The sequence below is a fragment of the Rhopilema esculentum genome, chromosome 7, assembly GCF_057945365.1.
Source record: "Rhopilema esculentum isolate cy_ngs chromosome 7, ASM5794536v1, whole genome shotgun sequence".
Classification (NCBI taxonomy): Eukaryota; Metazoa; Cnidaria; class Scyphozoa; order Rhizostomeae; family Rhizostomatidae; genus Rhopilema; species Rhopilema esculentum.
The window spans coordinates 1,352,502-1,368,441 of record NC_142821.1 but is presented as its reverse complement, the minus strand read 5'-3'; the positions used below and the strand labels follow the sequence as shown (position 1 = coordinate 1,368,441).

Genomic DNA, 15,940 nt, shown 5'->3' with positions numbered 1-15,940 from the left:
TAACAAACTATGCTCACCGTTATTACTGGGATGGGGTTAAGCCCTAATGCCCCCTTTAGATAACCTTCCATTTATATAAGCAATAAGGGATCATTAATCCCTCTTAAGCCGAGTACTTACGCGTATTCCGGTGGTTTGTGGAGAGTTCTCAGCCTTTTATTGCGTTGTCATCAGTGGAAAACTTAGACGTTTAGATGCGAGACGTTTTATTTTATATTTTGATTTTGAATCTTTTCAAGGAGCTAGAAGGGGCTCTGGAGGACACGAGAAAAGATCAGAAGAAATTGCAGTTGCAACACAAGAAGCTTCAAGAGGAATTTGAAGAGAAAGAGCAGATCTCAGGAAACAAAGAAGAGGTGAATTTTTGTTGATTTGCATATCTCAGATTTTTGGTGTTTTTAGAAGATGTTTTGCCAGTATTATCAAATAAATCTACGCGATAAATTCTAGATTAGAAGACATATGTTGTCAGTTCTAAAAGAAAACAGTCTTCTGTTAATGATCGTAAAGTTCTATTTGAATGTTTCCGCTTTAGTTTGTTAAGAATGGAGATATTGATTTTTAGCTTACATTGTCAAAAGAAAAGAAACAAAAATAGGATGTTTTGCGTTAGATTTTGTAGTGTTGGTTCTTCCGTGACCGTTCCGTTGGGCAGCTAAGCACCCCATGTTATTTAACGCAATCTTTCCATTGTATAATTAGACGATAAGGTCGCTGAAAGACACCTGCAGAAAGTTAGAAGAGCAGATGAAGAGTATAATGGTGGACAGAAGCATTGACGTGCAGATCAAAGAGCGGGAAAAGAAGCTCGAAGGCGATGTGTAAGTTTTACCTGTAGTGCATGCCTCTTCTTCAAATCTTTTTCAGTGGCCATTAGTTTAACTGCTGCTGATCCAAGGCTATAAAGTTAGCAACTTTTCCAAATATTTCAATGGTTCTAATAGACAAAGAGATGTGGTTTTGGTTTGTCACGTTAAAAGATTTTGTCAGAGATCCACTTTTCTGCCCTGAGTAGGGATACAACGACATTATCTAGATTATGCCTATACCATATCTTACTGGATTCTCCTCCCAAAACGTACTCAGAATTTTTATCGATGTTGTGTTACCATGTGCGAAATCCTACAAGTGGAAGCCAACAGGAATTACGTCACTTTTATTTTAGGTGCCTTGTTTTGGCTGTTTATGATGGCTATGAATGTTTTTATAGGCGAAAAATTATCAGCACCCTGTTATCCCAAATTATTCGTTAAAAAATGCTTAGTGAGGCTGTGTTTTTTAACCTTTCAAACTTTCCCATGAACTGATGTTGTTCACTCTTTGCGTCATTGTGAGAATAAATTGTAAGAATTAAAGATAGATCGAATCCTTAAATTCTCGAGTTGCGTCGAATTCTTAAGTTGCGAACTCGAGTTGTCTTTATTCTGTGTACAATAATAGCCCTAATTCTTTCCAAATTATTCAAAATGTAACGAATTGTAGAATTTCCCTACACACGACTGTAACATGTCCAAATTAAACATTTAATTAGAATTTCCCAGCCTTAAGATATTTTGTTTGTCTTGATCTGATTCAATATGCTTTATCTTTCGACCAGACACTTGAATCAGCAAAAGATTGACGTGTTGCAGCAAGAGAAGACAAGCCTAGAGCACAGGATCAATCTCCTGCAATCGGACCTTAAAACTGAGCAACAAAGCAATTCATCTCTTAGAAAACGGCTTGAAGATGGAGAAAGGCATTTACACGAGGTATTTGATGCTATAACTAAAACAAAACATAATTGTACTCAACGAATATAAATTTGAAGAAAAGTTGGAGATATTGTATGCTTCGAAACTGTCAGCTTTCGAATCAGCAATGCCTTAGGGGCCCTTTACATGAGACCCGAAACGAAACTCATGCCGGCACGAGTTTTCATGCCGGCACGAGTTTCATGTCGGGTGCTGGTCTGAGCTACTGTTGTGATTACATGGCGTTGACCGAAATGAAACTCATGCCGGCATGAGTTTTCATGCCGGCACGAAAATCTCATGTCGCTTTTTCGTGCCGGCATGAAGTTTCATGCCGGCACGAAAGTGTCGTGTAAACAGATCAGTTTTTCATATCGGGGGGAATCAGTGATAAAATCGCCTCCGTTGCACAAATGCAGCATTTGGATTTGGTGAAATGTATGGCCTAAATTCTGACAACAAGTCTGAAAAAAATACCCTTGACATTCTAAAGTTAACATGCCATTCTCCATCGCTTAAAATTCCATCCCAAACATTTAACCACCATGCACTTGTGCGACCAGGCTTTTTCCATTGTCGTCTTTTTTTCCTCAAAAATCTATTTCTTATGGCTCTGTAACGGCAAAGGGCGCGATTTTTATCTTCAACCGCAGCTCTTAACTTTTCCTTAATTTCTTGCTGTTGCAAGAATACCTGTATAGCTAGAAGCATTTGGCATTGCAGCGCAATGCAACCAGTTGTAAAAACTAGATAATTTAGGACTGTGATCAAAAGAAGTTTCCTTGGATCCTCTGCCGCCATTTTAAAAATTTACTCTCAAACTTTCCCGCTCTTTTTTGAGAAGCACGAAGTCACGTGAATATCATGCGAAAGAATTCGACAGTTTCATGTCGGGTTTCATGTAACGGCGAGCAAATTTCACCGAATTTTCATGCCGGTGTAATATGCGTTTTGGTACCCTATGCAAAAGTGTAACATTGTGAAACGCAATGTGTTACAAATCATGCTGATTTATCATGGTGTGATGTTAGGACACAATGTGCGTTACAAATGGAACACAGTGCTTCCCGAACAATGCGTTTCCTATATAAAGGAAATCAGAGCACCGCTTGTAGTTAGCACCGCCTTGTTAAAAATTAGTTAGATTGCTCCTTACATTCTGAACAATACGGACCAAACCGGAATGCAAAGAATATAAGAGCCAAAGCACAAGAACCGTATCCATAAACTCAGTTGCTTTTGTACCCTCTTCTCTTTTTTTACAAAAATTAAATAACTTGAGGTCAAGCTTTGTATATACGTTTTAGTCAAACAGGCCAAACTTTCCTTGGTTGTATGTAGAACCATTTCGAAGAAATAATTTAGAACAAGCTGAGGCAGAATTACAGCCAAACTTTAAATTTGAACAAATTTACGAAACCCCCTTAAAAAGTGTAATTCGAAAATGGTTCGTTTTGGTTCTTGGGTACGTTTTTGCATAACCAAAATTGCCATGCGTTTGTGTACCCGGACCGAAATGCATACTAAATTCTACCATTCGTTTTGGTTACCTATTGTTTAAGTGCTTGGGTACCTTTTTGCATAACCAAAATTGCCATGCGTTTGTGTACCCGGACCGAAATGCATGCTAAATTCTACCATTCGTTTTGGTTACCTATTGTTTAAGTGCTTGGGTACCTTTTTGCATAACCAAAATTGCCATGCGTTTGTGTACCCGGACCGAAATGCATGCTAATTCTACCATTCGTTTTGGTTACCTATTGTTTAAGTGCTTGGGTACCTTTTTGCATAACCAAAATTGCCATGCGTTTGTGTACCCGGACCGAAATGCATGCTAATTCTACCATTCGTTTTGGTTACCTATTGTTTAAGTGCTTGGGTACCTTTTTGCATAACCAAAATTGCCATGCGTTTGTGTACCCGGACCGAAATGCATAAGGTTACCGAAACGCATATGACACCGGCACGAACTCATGCCGGCATGAGTTCATTTCGGGTCTCATGTAAAGGGCCCCTTAGTATCGTTTTTTGACTCTCTCATTGGGTTATTATGTTGCTGTTGTTGTAATATAGTCACTGTAAGTTGATTTCATACTAGTACTCACAAGAAAATGAGCCCTGAATCTTCTAGAAAAACATTTCCGACAATTGATGAAATCGTTTTCAAGAGGTTTTAGTTCTCAATATTTTTTAATTATAATTATCTTCTAAATATTGAAGAAGTAGCATTTATCGCCTCGGATTCATAAGGACGGCTTTTGTCAATCACTAAAACAAAACTTCCTTTTTGTACAAGCATTGATTGTTTTCCCCAAGGCTGATTTCCCTCTTTAAGGCAGTCTGTCCCTTCAGCGATTGGCTGATATGAACAATCAGGTTTTAACCGTCCAATGACATCTATGATTGACTTTTATTGCTAATTCATCAACATCAACCAAACATGAACTTTAATCCGGTGAAAAATTGATCACATTAGAGAACAGACTACTGTTAACCTTAACCCCTTCTGTTTTAGACCACGGAGCAATTCGAAACAAAGGTGTCCAAGTTGCAAAAGGAGCTACAACGGGTAGGCCTAAGCTGGTTTTTTTATTTCTGCGAGTTGTTTGTGCTTACTGCTTTCTATATCTGAAAAAATTACTTTTAGCATTAAAGTTCTTTTAGTTTGAAGTAGTAAGGCAAACACCAAATTTTACAGTTGTGCTCAACTTGTTTCGAAAACTGAATGAATTGTTTCGTATTTTCTTTGACAAGAAGGTTTATTGCACTCACTCTTGCGACCGTGTTTTTACCTTCGTACCATGATTCACATTTTAGCATCAAAAATGCTGGACGTACTCTTTTCATATTCATGCTATCAACATGTTCGTGTGTAAGCTGTTTCGGTGCTCCTTCCACCGTCCCTAGTTCTTAATTTTTCTTACTGCTCTTCTTTGCCAATTTAGGCTAATAGCGAGGCAGAAAGGGCTACGAAGGAGCTTTCGACCACAAGGAGGTCAGCTGATAGTCTGCATGATAAGATAATGCAATTGCAGGTAAGATGTCGAATGGGATTACACGTTTAGAATCACGTACTAATCTTCTAAATTCTAATCTTCACTGAGTATCATTTCGGCGTTATCTTCTCAGAGCCAAGTGTGTTGATTTTCAATTGCCCTAAACTCACACACTTATATCAGCATATCAGCATATCAGTCGTACAAAATTTCTTTAAAATAAGAAAACCTGGCAGTTAAAAGTTTTTTACCGAATACTGATTTCAGAACCTACCTGTATTTTTATATAGCTATGGTGCTGTAGTTGCTGTTCATTCCTGCAATACATATTCAAATTGAAGTGAGTTGTACTAGTACTGTCCAATTTAGATTGTAGTATTTGTTCCTGTTATTTTATAATTCAAAAGAGCGCATTGTTTTGCAGACTGAGGTGGAAAGGCAAAGGCACATTGCAGAGGACCCCAGCAAATCAAAGGTATTATTTCAAACATGTTGAAATATGTCACTTTGTTACCAATCATTCCTTGCTACTTCTTTCTCTTATCATACACGACATTTGCCTAATTTACTTTTACCCTCTCGCAGGCTGTGGATGACCTGGAAGCAAAGGTTAAACAGCTGACAAAGGCCTTGAATGATTCTAAAACTGATAAGAAGGTGTGTTGTCCTTTTCATTGTATCCTTTATTTTGAAATTCTCATGCAGGCACCCTGTATTGTTCATTTTTCCTATCTGACCCGTAATTGTATGATATAATTAAACAATGAAATGATCCAGAAATTTTTTTTGATGTAGAACTGTTTTGGAAACGACAAGAAAACACTTTAAACTTATTTACTCAAGTTGTGGAACCCTTATTGATGAATCTTTTTTTTATATTAGAGCTTCGATGTAAAACTTCGTCACGCTAATAAGCAAGCGACCGATTTGAAAATGGCGAAAGAACAGCTTGAAGAGGAGCTTAAAGAAAAGGAGAGGCAGTATGAAAGCCAGGATCTGGTAAGTGTCAGCAGGGGTATACAGCTGGGGGGTCAGGGAGCCCTCATCACTAAAGCTCGAATGACCCCTTTCCTTCTTTTTGCTATTGTTTTTAAAACTCTCGTGCGAGGGCTCCTCTTATTTTTTGCATTGCATGAAACCATTAAGTGCAAGTTCATATGCAGTTTCGCTCAAGGGATTCTCTAGTATTTTCTTATTTTTATTTTCTTATCTTTAGAAACATTATAAAAGCTTCAAACATCGAAAAAATGCTTCTTTCCAATAGCCTGGAAGTTTTGTCTCTATTTAGAAAGCCCTGAATTCATTATTATCGTTTTTGCGTTTGTTTGTATGTTTCTTCTAAATAGTTTAGTTCAATATGCTTTCTACCTTCTTGTAGACGATTGCAATGTTGAAACAAACCTGTACAATGTTTGAAGGACAAGTCGAGGAGCTTGAAGTTATGAATGATGAGTATTTGGATCGTGAAGACCAATGGAACATTCTCAAGTAATTACACGATACATAATTCATGCTCAGTTCACCTTTCTCGATAATATGCATCAGTGTAGGGTAGTTCAGGTTTTTCTTGTTGTCAGAAGAATTATCACCAAGTTTGTCTTTCTAATTTTTTTGGTATGCGAAATTAAATCAAAACATTCTGTATCATTGTCAACTCTTTTGTATTTTTTGTAAGATAAACGAGACTAAAAATTCAATTAACTCCATTTTTTCACCTTTTCAAGAACTCTATAATCGAAATTACTGCCCATTGAGCCGAGCAATTTATGTTTCAGTATTACTAACTATTTCATTAAAGCATCAGGTCTTGTGTTATGCCTTTCTTAACTTTTTACGCTGGCTCCCTTTCCGTTTCCAGACGACAATTATATGATAGTCAAGAGAAACTCCAAGAGCAGCTAGAAGACGCTCTCAAGGCACTGGACTTAGAACGATCAGAGAGGTGTGTATAAGTTCTCATCTAGCTGCTTAGTTATGAGGTATTTTTTATTAGGTATTTTGGCTTGATAGACACAGCTTTCAGGTGTCCTAAAGTTACTTTCGAAAGGTAGGCTGCAACAAATACAAATAATGTAAAGACCATGATATAGTTTTGAAGAAATTATATTAATTCGTCTGTTCTACATATCGTTGTTTATGGAAAATCTGCATGATCATATCTGTATGGTAGATTCGCCTCGATGCTTCTTTAAGTCGTTCCTTGTCACGTTATTATCTTTAGAAGATTTTATTTGGTATTCTATGTGTTCTATCGATACTCTTTTTGTAAATTCAGGCAAAAGATGACGGACAGGTACAGTAATATTGAAGAGAATGTTGATGACGTGAAACGAGAGTACACCAGGCAGATCGATCAACTAGAATACAAAACAAAGCAACAAGAAACAAGAATCAAAGAATTGAATGATATGGTAAAACGCTTGAAGATATTCTCTTATATTTCGTTACGACTTCGTTTGATTTGTTATTTTAGAATTTTTGCTTGACCTAGCAGTAATCTCTTTTCAGAATTGCAGTGATACAACAGCACACTATAACTTGCAAACTTTTCATAACAACTGCCTTTATAAAATATAAGAGCCGGTGTAAAATTCTGCAAAACGAATGCCTAATGCCCAACTATACCCTTTTGTAATTCTCCATCTCCAGTTCTTAGTTAACATTAAGTATGTTATAATTGCAAATTTTGACCTAACTTTACAACAGCTATTTATTGCATTCGCGACTAATTAAGCTTAAAAAGCATTTTTCTTTTTTGCAATAGCTTGCGTGTTTTAGAATCAAAGATTTTTTGAAGTGTCCTCTCAAAATATCTTTTAGAATCATCGTTATGTTTTGTAGCGCACTATTCTCTTCGGATTATATATTTAATTAACGAGCTCATTAGGTAAAGTCTGAAGCTGGTGATTATGCTGATGTGGACGTGTTCGTGATTATATGTTTAAATTTTGTTTTCAGGTCATTGAGTCTGAGAAGAAGCAGGCCTTAGCTGCAGTGAGCATTAGAACTGCAGAGAGAAAGCTCGAATCTGAGATGGAAGAAAACAAAAAACTTCAGTCAGAGGTAGACGATAACCAAATTTACCGAAAAACATTGATGTATTATTCGTATGAGTGGTCGACGGGTTATAATTGTCATAAACAGCAGTGTTTTTTGCTCCAGTCATTTTTAATTTATTATTCTTAGACAGATCTTTTATCTGTTTTTACACTTGAGAGGCTTGAGTTCTCTTCTTAGTTAAAGAGGAACTTTTGCTCACTGTTGTAAAATATTTATGCATATTTCATAAGTAAAAATTGTATCTTTTAATGATAACAGGCTTCAAGGTTAAGTGATTTGATGACAAACCAGAAGACATCAAACTTTGCGCTGTCGCAAGAACTTGAAACTGCTCAGGAGAAGCTCGACGAGTTTCTTGTGGAGAAAGAAAATTTGCAGAACCAGATCGAAAGAACCGCCTATGCCCATGCGGAGGAGAAAATTAAACTAGAGTCCACACTAGCCCAACAAACGAAATTGATTGACTTCCTCAATGCGAAAGTTGTTGAAAGCGCTCCGAAAGGCAAAAAGGGCAAGGTAATATGAATATTTTTGACTCAACATGTTCTAAAAATATGATTTTATCCACAAAAGTTGCCAAGAAGGGGTCTTGGTTGGAAATATTTCTTAATTGTTGTTTCAGTCTTGTCACTTATACCGGAGTTATACTAATTACCGAATTTTTCGATAATGCAATCAGGTGGTACAATGTTTTTATCGTTGACATCGTCTTTTATCCTCATCTGTGCCTACTTCGAGCTTTTTTGTTTTTTCTGATATATTTGGCAAAGTCTTCGGGCTTAAGTTAAAGTGGATCCGGGCTTAAGTTAAATTGAATTTTATCTCATTCGCGGTACGATAGGCTGCACTTCTTTGTTTGTTTATTGAAATTTCTCTGTTTGTGTTGAAAATCGATTACAGTTATTTCCAATTTCGAGCTTTTCAATAAAAAATAATGCAGAAAGCAGCTTACAACCTTTTTGCCAAGGGGAAAGCACAATTCTTGACCATTCATACAGCCTGACTTAAATAAGATATTTTTATGCTTTCCCATAGGATATATATATTTTAAAAAGGAGTTAATCCAAGAAAGGTCTAAATTTGTTTGCTTGGTTCTGTTTTATTTTGAGCTTATTTGTGTAAATATATCTTCTTAATTCTTAAGTCATTTACTAATCTTCTTTAATTTATAGTTTTATCCTGCGATGAAACCGGGAAAGACCCCCATGGTGGATGCTGGCCAACAGGTGCCAAGGCGGTATCGAGAAGTCGAGCAAGCTCTTGAAAAGGAGAAGAATACTAACATTCAACTTCATGTACAACTCACGAATGCCATGAAAGAGCTGCAGCAAGTGCGGTCTGAGTGTGAGTATCTTCAGATATCATATAGAAAACAACACGATCTATATAAGTAATTTGTCAACGCATACCTTACCAAAAGCAATTACTGTTCAACAATTACAAACACACTTGGTTATTTAAAACAGTTTGTATGTTGATAATGTTGTGGCTTGAAATAGATTACCAATTTATCCTCACTATTGCACCTGAAAAGATTTTAAAACCTCCAAAAGATACTGTCTTAATGCTGACCTGCCCGTATCAATGTAGTACGTTTGTTCCATCTACGTCATTCCCCTATACTGGTAACTATTCCCTGCTTGCTACTAGTCTGAGTGTAACACTTTATATTTTACTGCAGTGCTTCAGGTGAAGTCGCTTTCACGAACCTCCACGATCAGTGCTCCAGGGACGCCAACAGGCCAACGAAAAGAAAACGAGGTATTGCAAATGCTGCAGAAGAGTCCTGGCAGCCAGAGTATTGTATCGACGACGTCAAAAATCTCCACCTCTAGCAGCATTTCAGAACTGAACTTAAAGCAAAGCAGCAGCACGTCAAGTGATAGCTCAATTAAATCGCAAGTCTCAATGGAAAGAATGCACCATAACATACCACATAGAATGCAAGCAACTCTGAATATGCAACCCTTGAAATGCCCCGTGTGCCTCAACAGTGCCCATTTTGGCAAGCAAGTATCAAAATGCTCCGAATGTGGCTTGGTTTGCCATTCAAAGTGTGCGCCTTCGCTTCAAAACACGTGTGGCCTTCCTAGCAAATTCATTTCCCATTTCAGCAGCAGTATTAAAGGGAATCGAGGCTCTACAGTTCGAGACGAGGCTTACGAATCTTCGAATGGTGATGTTAAGATGAGTGGCTGGCTGAAAATTCCCAGAAAGTACGTTATGACTTATGATATATGACAAAACAACGATTTTATCCAGCAAGATTTTTATTTTGAAAATAGCGATCTAGCTTTCTTAGTTTTAGTTTGTCGCTATGTTAACGTCGTGAAATCATCAAATTAAAGTTGATTTCTACAGTGTCTCTTTGTATGATGTTTTAAATTGTTAAATTTATTGCAATCTTCCGCTGTGAATTTAAGCCTTTTCATCGCGCATCGAAAGTTCACAGCTCTGCACTTAAAGATTATGCTTGCCTTGAAATGGTAAAAGAACTGTGATTAATGCGAAAACTTTCCTTTAAAGGGGATCAGCCATGAAGCAAGGATGGGATAACAAGTGGATCGTCCTTGAAGACATGAAATTATCGACCTATGACAGCGAAAACACCGGTAAGCATACATCGACGATACATTTTCCATATTTTTGTCCTTTTAAATCTCCGAAATAGAAAGCATGCAAAACTTTAGACAATTAAATTATGCTTTATTTTTTTCCCACAGCAAGGTACAAAACACGTGTTTGATTTTGTTCCAGTATTGTCTCTTGCCTTTCTTGCATATCGTTACACAATCTTCACGACCCACGCCTCAGAGCTCCCAAGAATTTTCCCTTTCGTTGAATGTTTCCTTTTTATTTTGACGACAAACGATATCTTCGTCTTTAGATGCTGGACCCATTGATGTCATGGACCTTGACGTTACTGATGGCGAAGTAAACATCAATCCTGCTGTTCCTGCTTCCGAACTTCTCGGAACTGCAAGCACTGACGTACCTTACGCCATGTCTGTTGAATTAGTGCCGTATACAACTTGTTGGCCGGGCAGAACACTGTATGTTTTAGCGCCAACGTTTGATGACAAACAGAAGTGGGCCACTGCTCTTGAATCGGTTGCAAATGATATCAAGAAGACCCATAAAGATGAAGAAAAAGTGAGTGAAAACTTCCTTAAGTCTAAGGGTGTGTTCGGCTTAGGCCCAAGTTTAAGGTGAGAAAGATATGCCTTGCATCACTCCATCCTTAACTTGCGTAAATCATTAAGGGAATTTTAGCTTCGCCCCTTCTAGCTACAATTTTTTAGCTCAATAGGGCTACATTCTCTGAATCTGATGATTAATTTCTATTTTTTCTTGTTATTATTTAGGGTACCATTGGAAATCTAATTCTGCGTTTGGAAGGGAAGTCTTTCATCGATGCCAACTGTACAGTGGCTCTCAACGAAGACGTAAGCAACCCTTCTCCATGCTTTTACGCTTGATGCTTAATGAAGAACTTTGATCGCCAGGAAAAGCAAACACTTGCATCATGATTTGTAACTCTCTGCTGTTGCATAATAAAGACCTCGATAGAAGTAAAATCGTCATAGGCAACCGACCCGAGCGAGACTCGAACTCGTGACTCCTGACACTCGTGGGTCGTGAGTTCGAGCCTCGCTCAGGTCGGTTATTTTCCCGCATTCTTTACGAACCGTCAGAAGTAAATTCTTGGTCCATTGGTATTTATAGCTAGTAGCCACTGAATCGCGTCATTTCAGCCCCATAAAAGATTAATGTAGGCCAAGAAAGAGGTTTTCAATCTTACTTCTTTGTACTTTGTTTGGTTATGCCAACGCCTTTCGTGAATGATTTTCATTCATGCCGGCAAAGAATAACACGATATGCTTCGATTTTTTTATCATAGATTATGCTTGTTGGGGCAGAAGACGCCTTGTATGGAGTTGCTACCAGGAATGGAGGCAAGAAGAAGCCCATAGGAATACCAGGCGTTGGAAACGTGTATCAGATGGCACATATCGATGCTCTTGGTATTATTATCGCGATAACGGGTACATACTTTCAAATGCTTATTTGTTTTCTACTGTCGGGTTTCTGTTTTTCCAGCAGCAATTTTAAGCTTACTCTTTATTGAAAATGCAGAGTAAACAAGTGAACCGAAATTTATTTTTCCACACTAAACTCGGGACATTCTCTGTTTACGACTTTGAAAATTTTTTCTTTATCAATTTCTTTTTCTATTCCTGAATTTAATATCACTAAACTTTCATTCGTTTCACTAGGTAAAGACCGTCTTCTTTGTCGAATCGAAGTGAAAGAATTATCGACAAAATGGAGGCATTTGATCTCTTCAAGCAGACCGCAATCCGTTCACTCAAAGGTCATCGAGAAAGTTAAAAATTGCCACCTGTTTGCCGTCGGAAAAGTGAGTTGTGACACCTTGTGTGTCCTGTTCAAGGCACTTGTTTTGCCACTTAAATTTCTATTTGTTGATGGTTTAGCTTCCATTTAACCGAAATCATTCGTCAAGATTTTGATATCTAACTTATGTGTATGTATAAATTGTGCGTATTCCAAAAAGAGTGCAGTTTTATATGACGAATTTGACCTTCGTGATATTTCTTCATGCACAGTTTCTTATTGTTTAGCTATATTTTTTCTGTGTTTGTTTATAATGGCTCTGTGTATTGTCTCTGTTATAGGTATCTGGAGCCTATTACATTTGCGCAGCTTTGTCAAACAAGATTCTGTTATTACGTCATAACAGTGGATCTTTTGCTCTCAAGCAGGTAAGACTCAATTTATCCAGCCCTGCCCATCCATAGTCTAGGCTTAAGGTTTAAAGTTAAGAATATGCTTTGTATTTTGATAAAACAACTTAAGAACAATTTAACAGTGACCGGAAATTCTCTCTTCGGTGTTGAGGCAAATTGGTGTTCAAAAGCACATCTTGGGCGATTGCTACAGTTTTTGAACGTCTGTCTTTGTGTTGCAACGCTGGTCTAATGCAAAAAACTTTCCATTGATAAACCATTGTTGGACATTATTGTTATCAACTTGATCTTTATGTTTTGTTAATATTTTTACAAGTAGCATCTCCGAATAGCAATTCTCACAACAAGATCTTGAAATTATTTTGAACAGGAGATTGAAACTGCTGAACCCTGCAGTTGCATACAATTCACAAAGACTCATGTTGTTTACGGCGTTGACAAGTTCTACTGTGTTGATGTCAGGCAGTTAAACTCGCCCCAAGGTACCTTAGATCATTAAACACCATGTGATTAGTGATTAGCATTCCTAATAACTATAGATCTTTTCTTAAATGATACTTGATGATAATCATCGATTACCTAATCACTCCTATCATTGATGATTAATTCTCTTTTAAGATGCGTTCATCTGCTTGAGTCTTTAATGTTAACAGATGATTCATCCAAGAATTTTACCGCTCAACGTCAGTGATATATCTATTGAATACGAAAGTACCATTTCTGGGCAAAATTGTTAAAGCTTTACATATCTAACAACCTATTGTGATCTAGTGATGGCTGTGCAAAAAAGAAAAAACCTCAAGATGGTTTACTTTCGACAGTCAAGAACGATAGGCAGCAAAACAAAACGAAAAAGAATTGAATTAACAAAAAGAGTGCCACCTCAATGATTATTATCCAGTAGGCTTCCTCTGTATGCCTTCCCAACATCTGTTAAATTGATGAAAGATGTTGATTTTAGCACATTAAGAAATCGTGTTTTTATTTTTATTTCAGATTTTTTGGATTCAAGCGATACAACATTGGCCTTCGCAGTGTTTGGAATGACGCAAGTGCACACATTCCCCATAGCAATTTTCACTGTGAAAAATTCAATGGGTAAAGAAGAGCTTTTGTTGTGTTACAACGGTAAGGGGAACTGTTGGCTTTTCTAAATTTTTATATGCTATATTATATATGATAATGCATTTGATCGTGGCATTTTGCAGGTTAATTATTGATAAATGTTCTGATGTTGGCACGCTTCAGGGAAGACCAACATCAACTTGCATCTTGTTTCTCTTTTCCATGTTTTCGAGTCCTTGTTTATCAACTTCTTTTGTTCGCAGAATTTGGAGTTTTTGTTGACGAAGATGGTCGAAGGACAAGACCTTGCGATTTGAAGTGGAACAGACTTCCTTTAGCTTTTGGTATGAAGCTGCAATTTTCTTTGTTCCGGCTCTGCTGCCGAAATATCTCCCATTCTTTTGATGTTGACACCAGGCTAAAATTCTAAGAACCCTTCCAGACGTGCTGCCCTCGAATTTTATTAGAGTAAATACTTCATTGCTGTGTCACGCTTTGTAATTGTGAGTTGATTGATGTTGGGAGTAAAAAATGTATTTATTTGAAATATTTTATGATATTTTTTCTTTTGTATAGATTATCGAGCGCCGTTTCTATACGTTGCACATTTTAGCTCTCTCGAAGTCTGCAATATACCGTTAGATATGAGTAAAGATGTGAGGTTAGTTCATCTTATTACTTATATGGTCTCATTTACTCAACATTTTTTTTAAAGTTGTCACTCTAAGCTACTATCGTTCTCGTTTCGTTGTATCCATTGCTTTCGTTTCCTCTATGTCACTAGCTTAGACTCTTGTTTTTTTTATTGTAGAACCTTCTCAAGAAAATTCGTCGATATAGCAAGCCCGCGATTCCTCGGTCATGATTTCCCAGTGGCCTCCTTGGTAATATCATCCACACAGGGTTACAATGTAGACATTTTATCATTCCGTGGTAATATGGTAACTGGCTTTACAGACACTAAGCTGCTTAGCGAAGGCGCGTCTGGTCCAGATATAACAAGATCAACGTCAAATGTATCAATTTGCTCAGATGAAGAAACATCGCGTAAAATAGGAAAGGAATCCCCAGTTCCGTTCAGAAGGAAAGATCCCAAGGGAGGCGACAAGAGGGATAACAGACTGAGCTCATTTAGGATACCCTTTTCATTTAAAGGCTCGAAAAGGAACTCGCAGCTAGGTGACTAGGGCGATATTTATGAAGAGTTGGTGATTGCTTTCTGTAGTGACGTCATTGTGGATTGGGTCATCCAACGCCAATGTAATGGTAAATATAAAACCAAGGTGTAAATGTAATAGCTAGGAGCGATGGAAATGGTCGTTAGCATTTTTATAACATTTTGATACAGCAGATTAAAGCTGATATCAAAAAGCTAAAACGAAAGTTCGTGTTTGTGTTGTTGGCTTTTGATAGATTTCTAAACTATGTATTTATCTTGGCCATCAAATGCTTGCGTAACGTCGATAAGCAGGCAGTTTCGGGGTTTTCCCCGATGCAGCACAAGCTAAGGGTACAAATAAAGTGTTGACATTTTGTTGTAAAGTAAATTTTTTCAGCCGATTACTGTAGAATGTTTAGCTCCCTTGTATCTTCGAGTAGTCTCGACAAAAAATCAGACTGAGCTCGTACTTGCAATGTAGCAATTATTCAAATTTTAAAATGATTTTAGTATAATTAAAATTACTAATTTGAAACTAATTTTAACTTGAGCTACAGTTTTCCTTGTTAGTCGACCGCCTTCCCGCCAAAAATCGCGTCTTTTGAGAGATCCTTAGTTTAAACTGCTACAAGTCATGATGACGAATTAAGTGCCCAGTGCCTTTGTTCCAAGGAAATTTTACTTGATTAGGGTTTTTCGTTTTTAGGAGTGTTATTTTCAATTAATATGACAGCTTCGGAATTAATCGAATTTTTCCCATTTTATTGTTGGTAGAATTTTAAATTATTCAATAAGATGTCTGAATAGAAAAGGACTTTGAACTGATGGCAATTGTATTGTTGTTGTTGTTGTTGTTGTTTTCGTCGTTGTGGTTGTTTCCCCGTACATAGAATTTCTAATGTTAAGATAAAAATTACCAATGAGCACGTGTATGCAGTTATTAAGTCCGTGTTTTTCCCTGTCGTGTCCTAACGAATATTTTTGTATCTTAGCGCCGACGTTCACAGCTTAATCATTCATTATTACTCTGTCTTATATTGTTGTATTTTTATGATTGCCAAGCTCTAAAGGATATAATTTCATCGCTCGGGTATTTCATTAGCGTTACCTTGGTTGATAAACTTATAATTTGACAATAGAACTATGAAGAAAACACCA

General features: G+C 37.2%; 1 protein-coding gene across 1 annotated transcript in view; it reads left to right on the top strand.

The window, feature by feature from the left end:
- LOC135683565 (citron Rho-interacting kinase) overlaps positions 1-15,817 on the top strand; it is a 40,931-nt gene extending 25,114 nt beyond the window's left edge. The window contains exons 18-43 of the mRNA XM_065198861.2: positions 240-356; positions 703-821; positions 1,598-1,751; positions 4,249-4,302; positions 4,679-4,768; positions 5,154-5,204; positions 5,315-5,386; positions 5,612-5,728; positions 6,108-6,217; positions 6,588-6,671; positions 7,005-7,140; positions 7,688-7,792; positions 8,048-8,305; positions 8,962-9,133; positions 9,471-10,005; positions 10,316-10,401; positions 10,677-10,942; positions 11,155-11,235; positions 11,691-11,835; positions 12,067-12,209; positions 12,487-12,573; positions 12,929-13,040; positions 13,555-13,686; positions 13,887-13,967; positions 14,200-14,284; positions 14,435-15,817. Coding sequence (XP_065054933.1) covers positions 240-356; positions 703-821; positions 1,598-1,751; positions 4,249-4,302; positions 4,679-4,768; positions 5,154-5,204; positions 5,315-5,386; positions 5,612-5,728; positions 6,108-6,217; positions 6,588-6,671; positions 7,005-7,140; positions 7,688-7,792; positions 8,048-8,305; positions 8,962-9,133; positions 9,471-10,005; positions 10,316-10,401; positions 10,677-10,942; positions 11,155-11,235; positions 11,691-11,835; positions 12,067-12,209; positions 12,487-12,573; positions 12,929-13,040; positions 13,555-13,686; positions 13,887-13,967; positions 14,200-14,284; positions 14,435-14,810 — 3,768 coding nt within the window. The 3' untranslated portion in view covers positions 14,811-15,817. The remainder of the gene's footprint in view (positions 1-239; positions 357-702; positions 822-1,597; positions 1,752-4,248; positions 4,303-4,678; positions 4,769-5,153; positions 5,205-5,314; positions 5,387-5,611; positions 5,729-6,107; positions 6,218-6,587; positions 6,672-7,004; positions 7,141-7,687; positions 7,793-8,047; positions 8,306-8,961; positions 9,134-9,470; positions 10,006-10,315; positions 10,402-10,676; positions 10,943-11,154; positions 11,236-11,690; positions 11,836-12,066; positions 12,210-12,486; positions 12,574-12,928; positions 13,041-13,554; positions 13,687-13,886; positions 13,968-14,199; positions 14,285-14,434) is intronic.
- Positions 15,818-15,940: the final 123 nt, after the last annotated feature.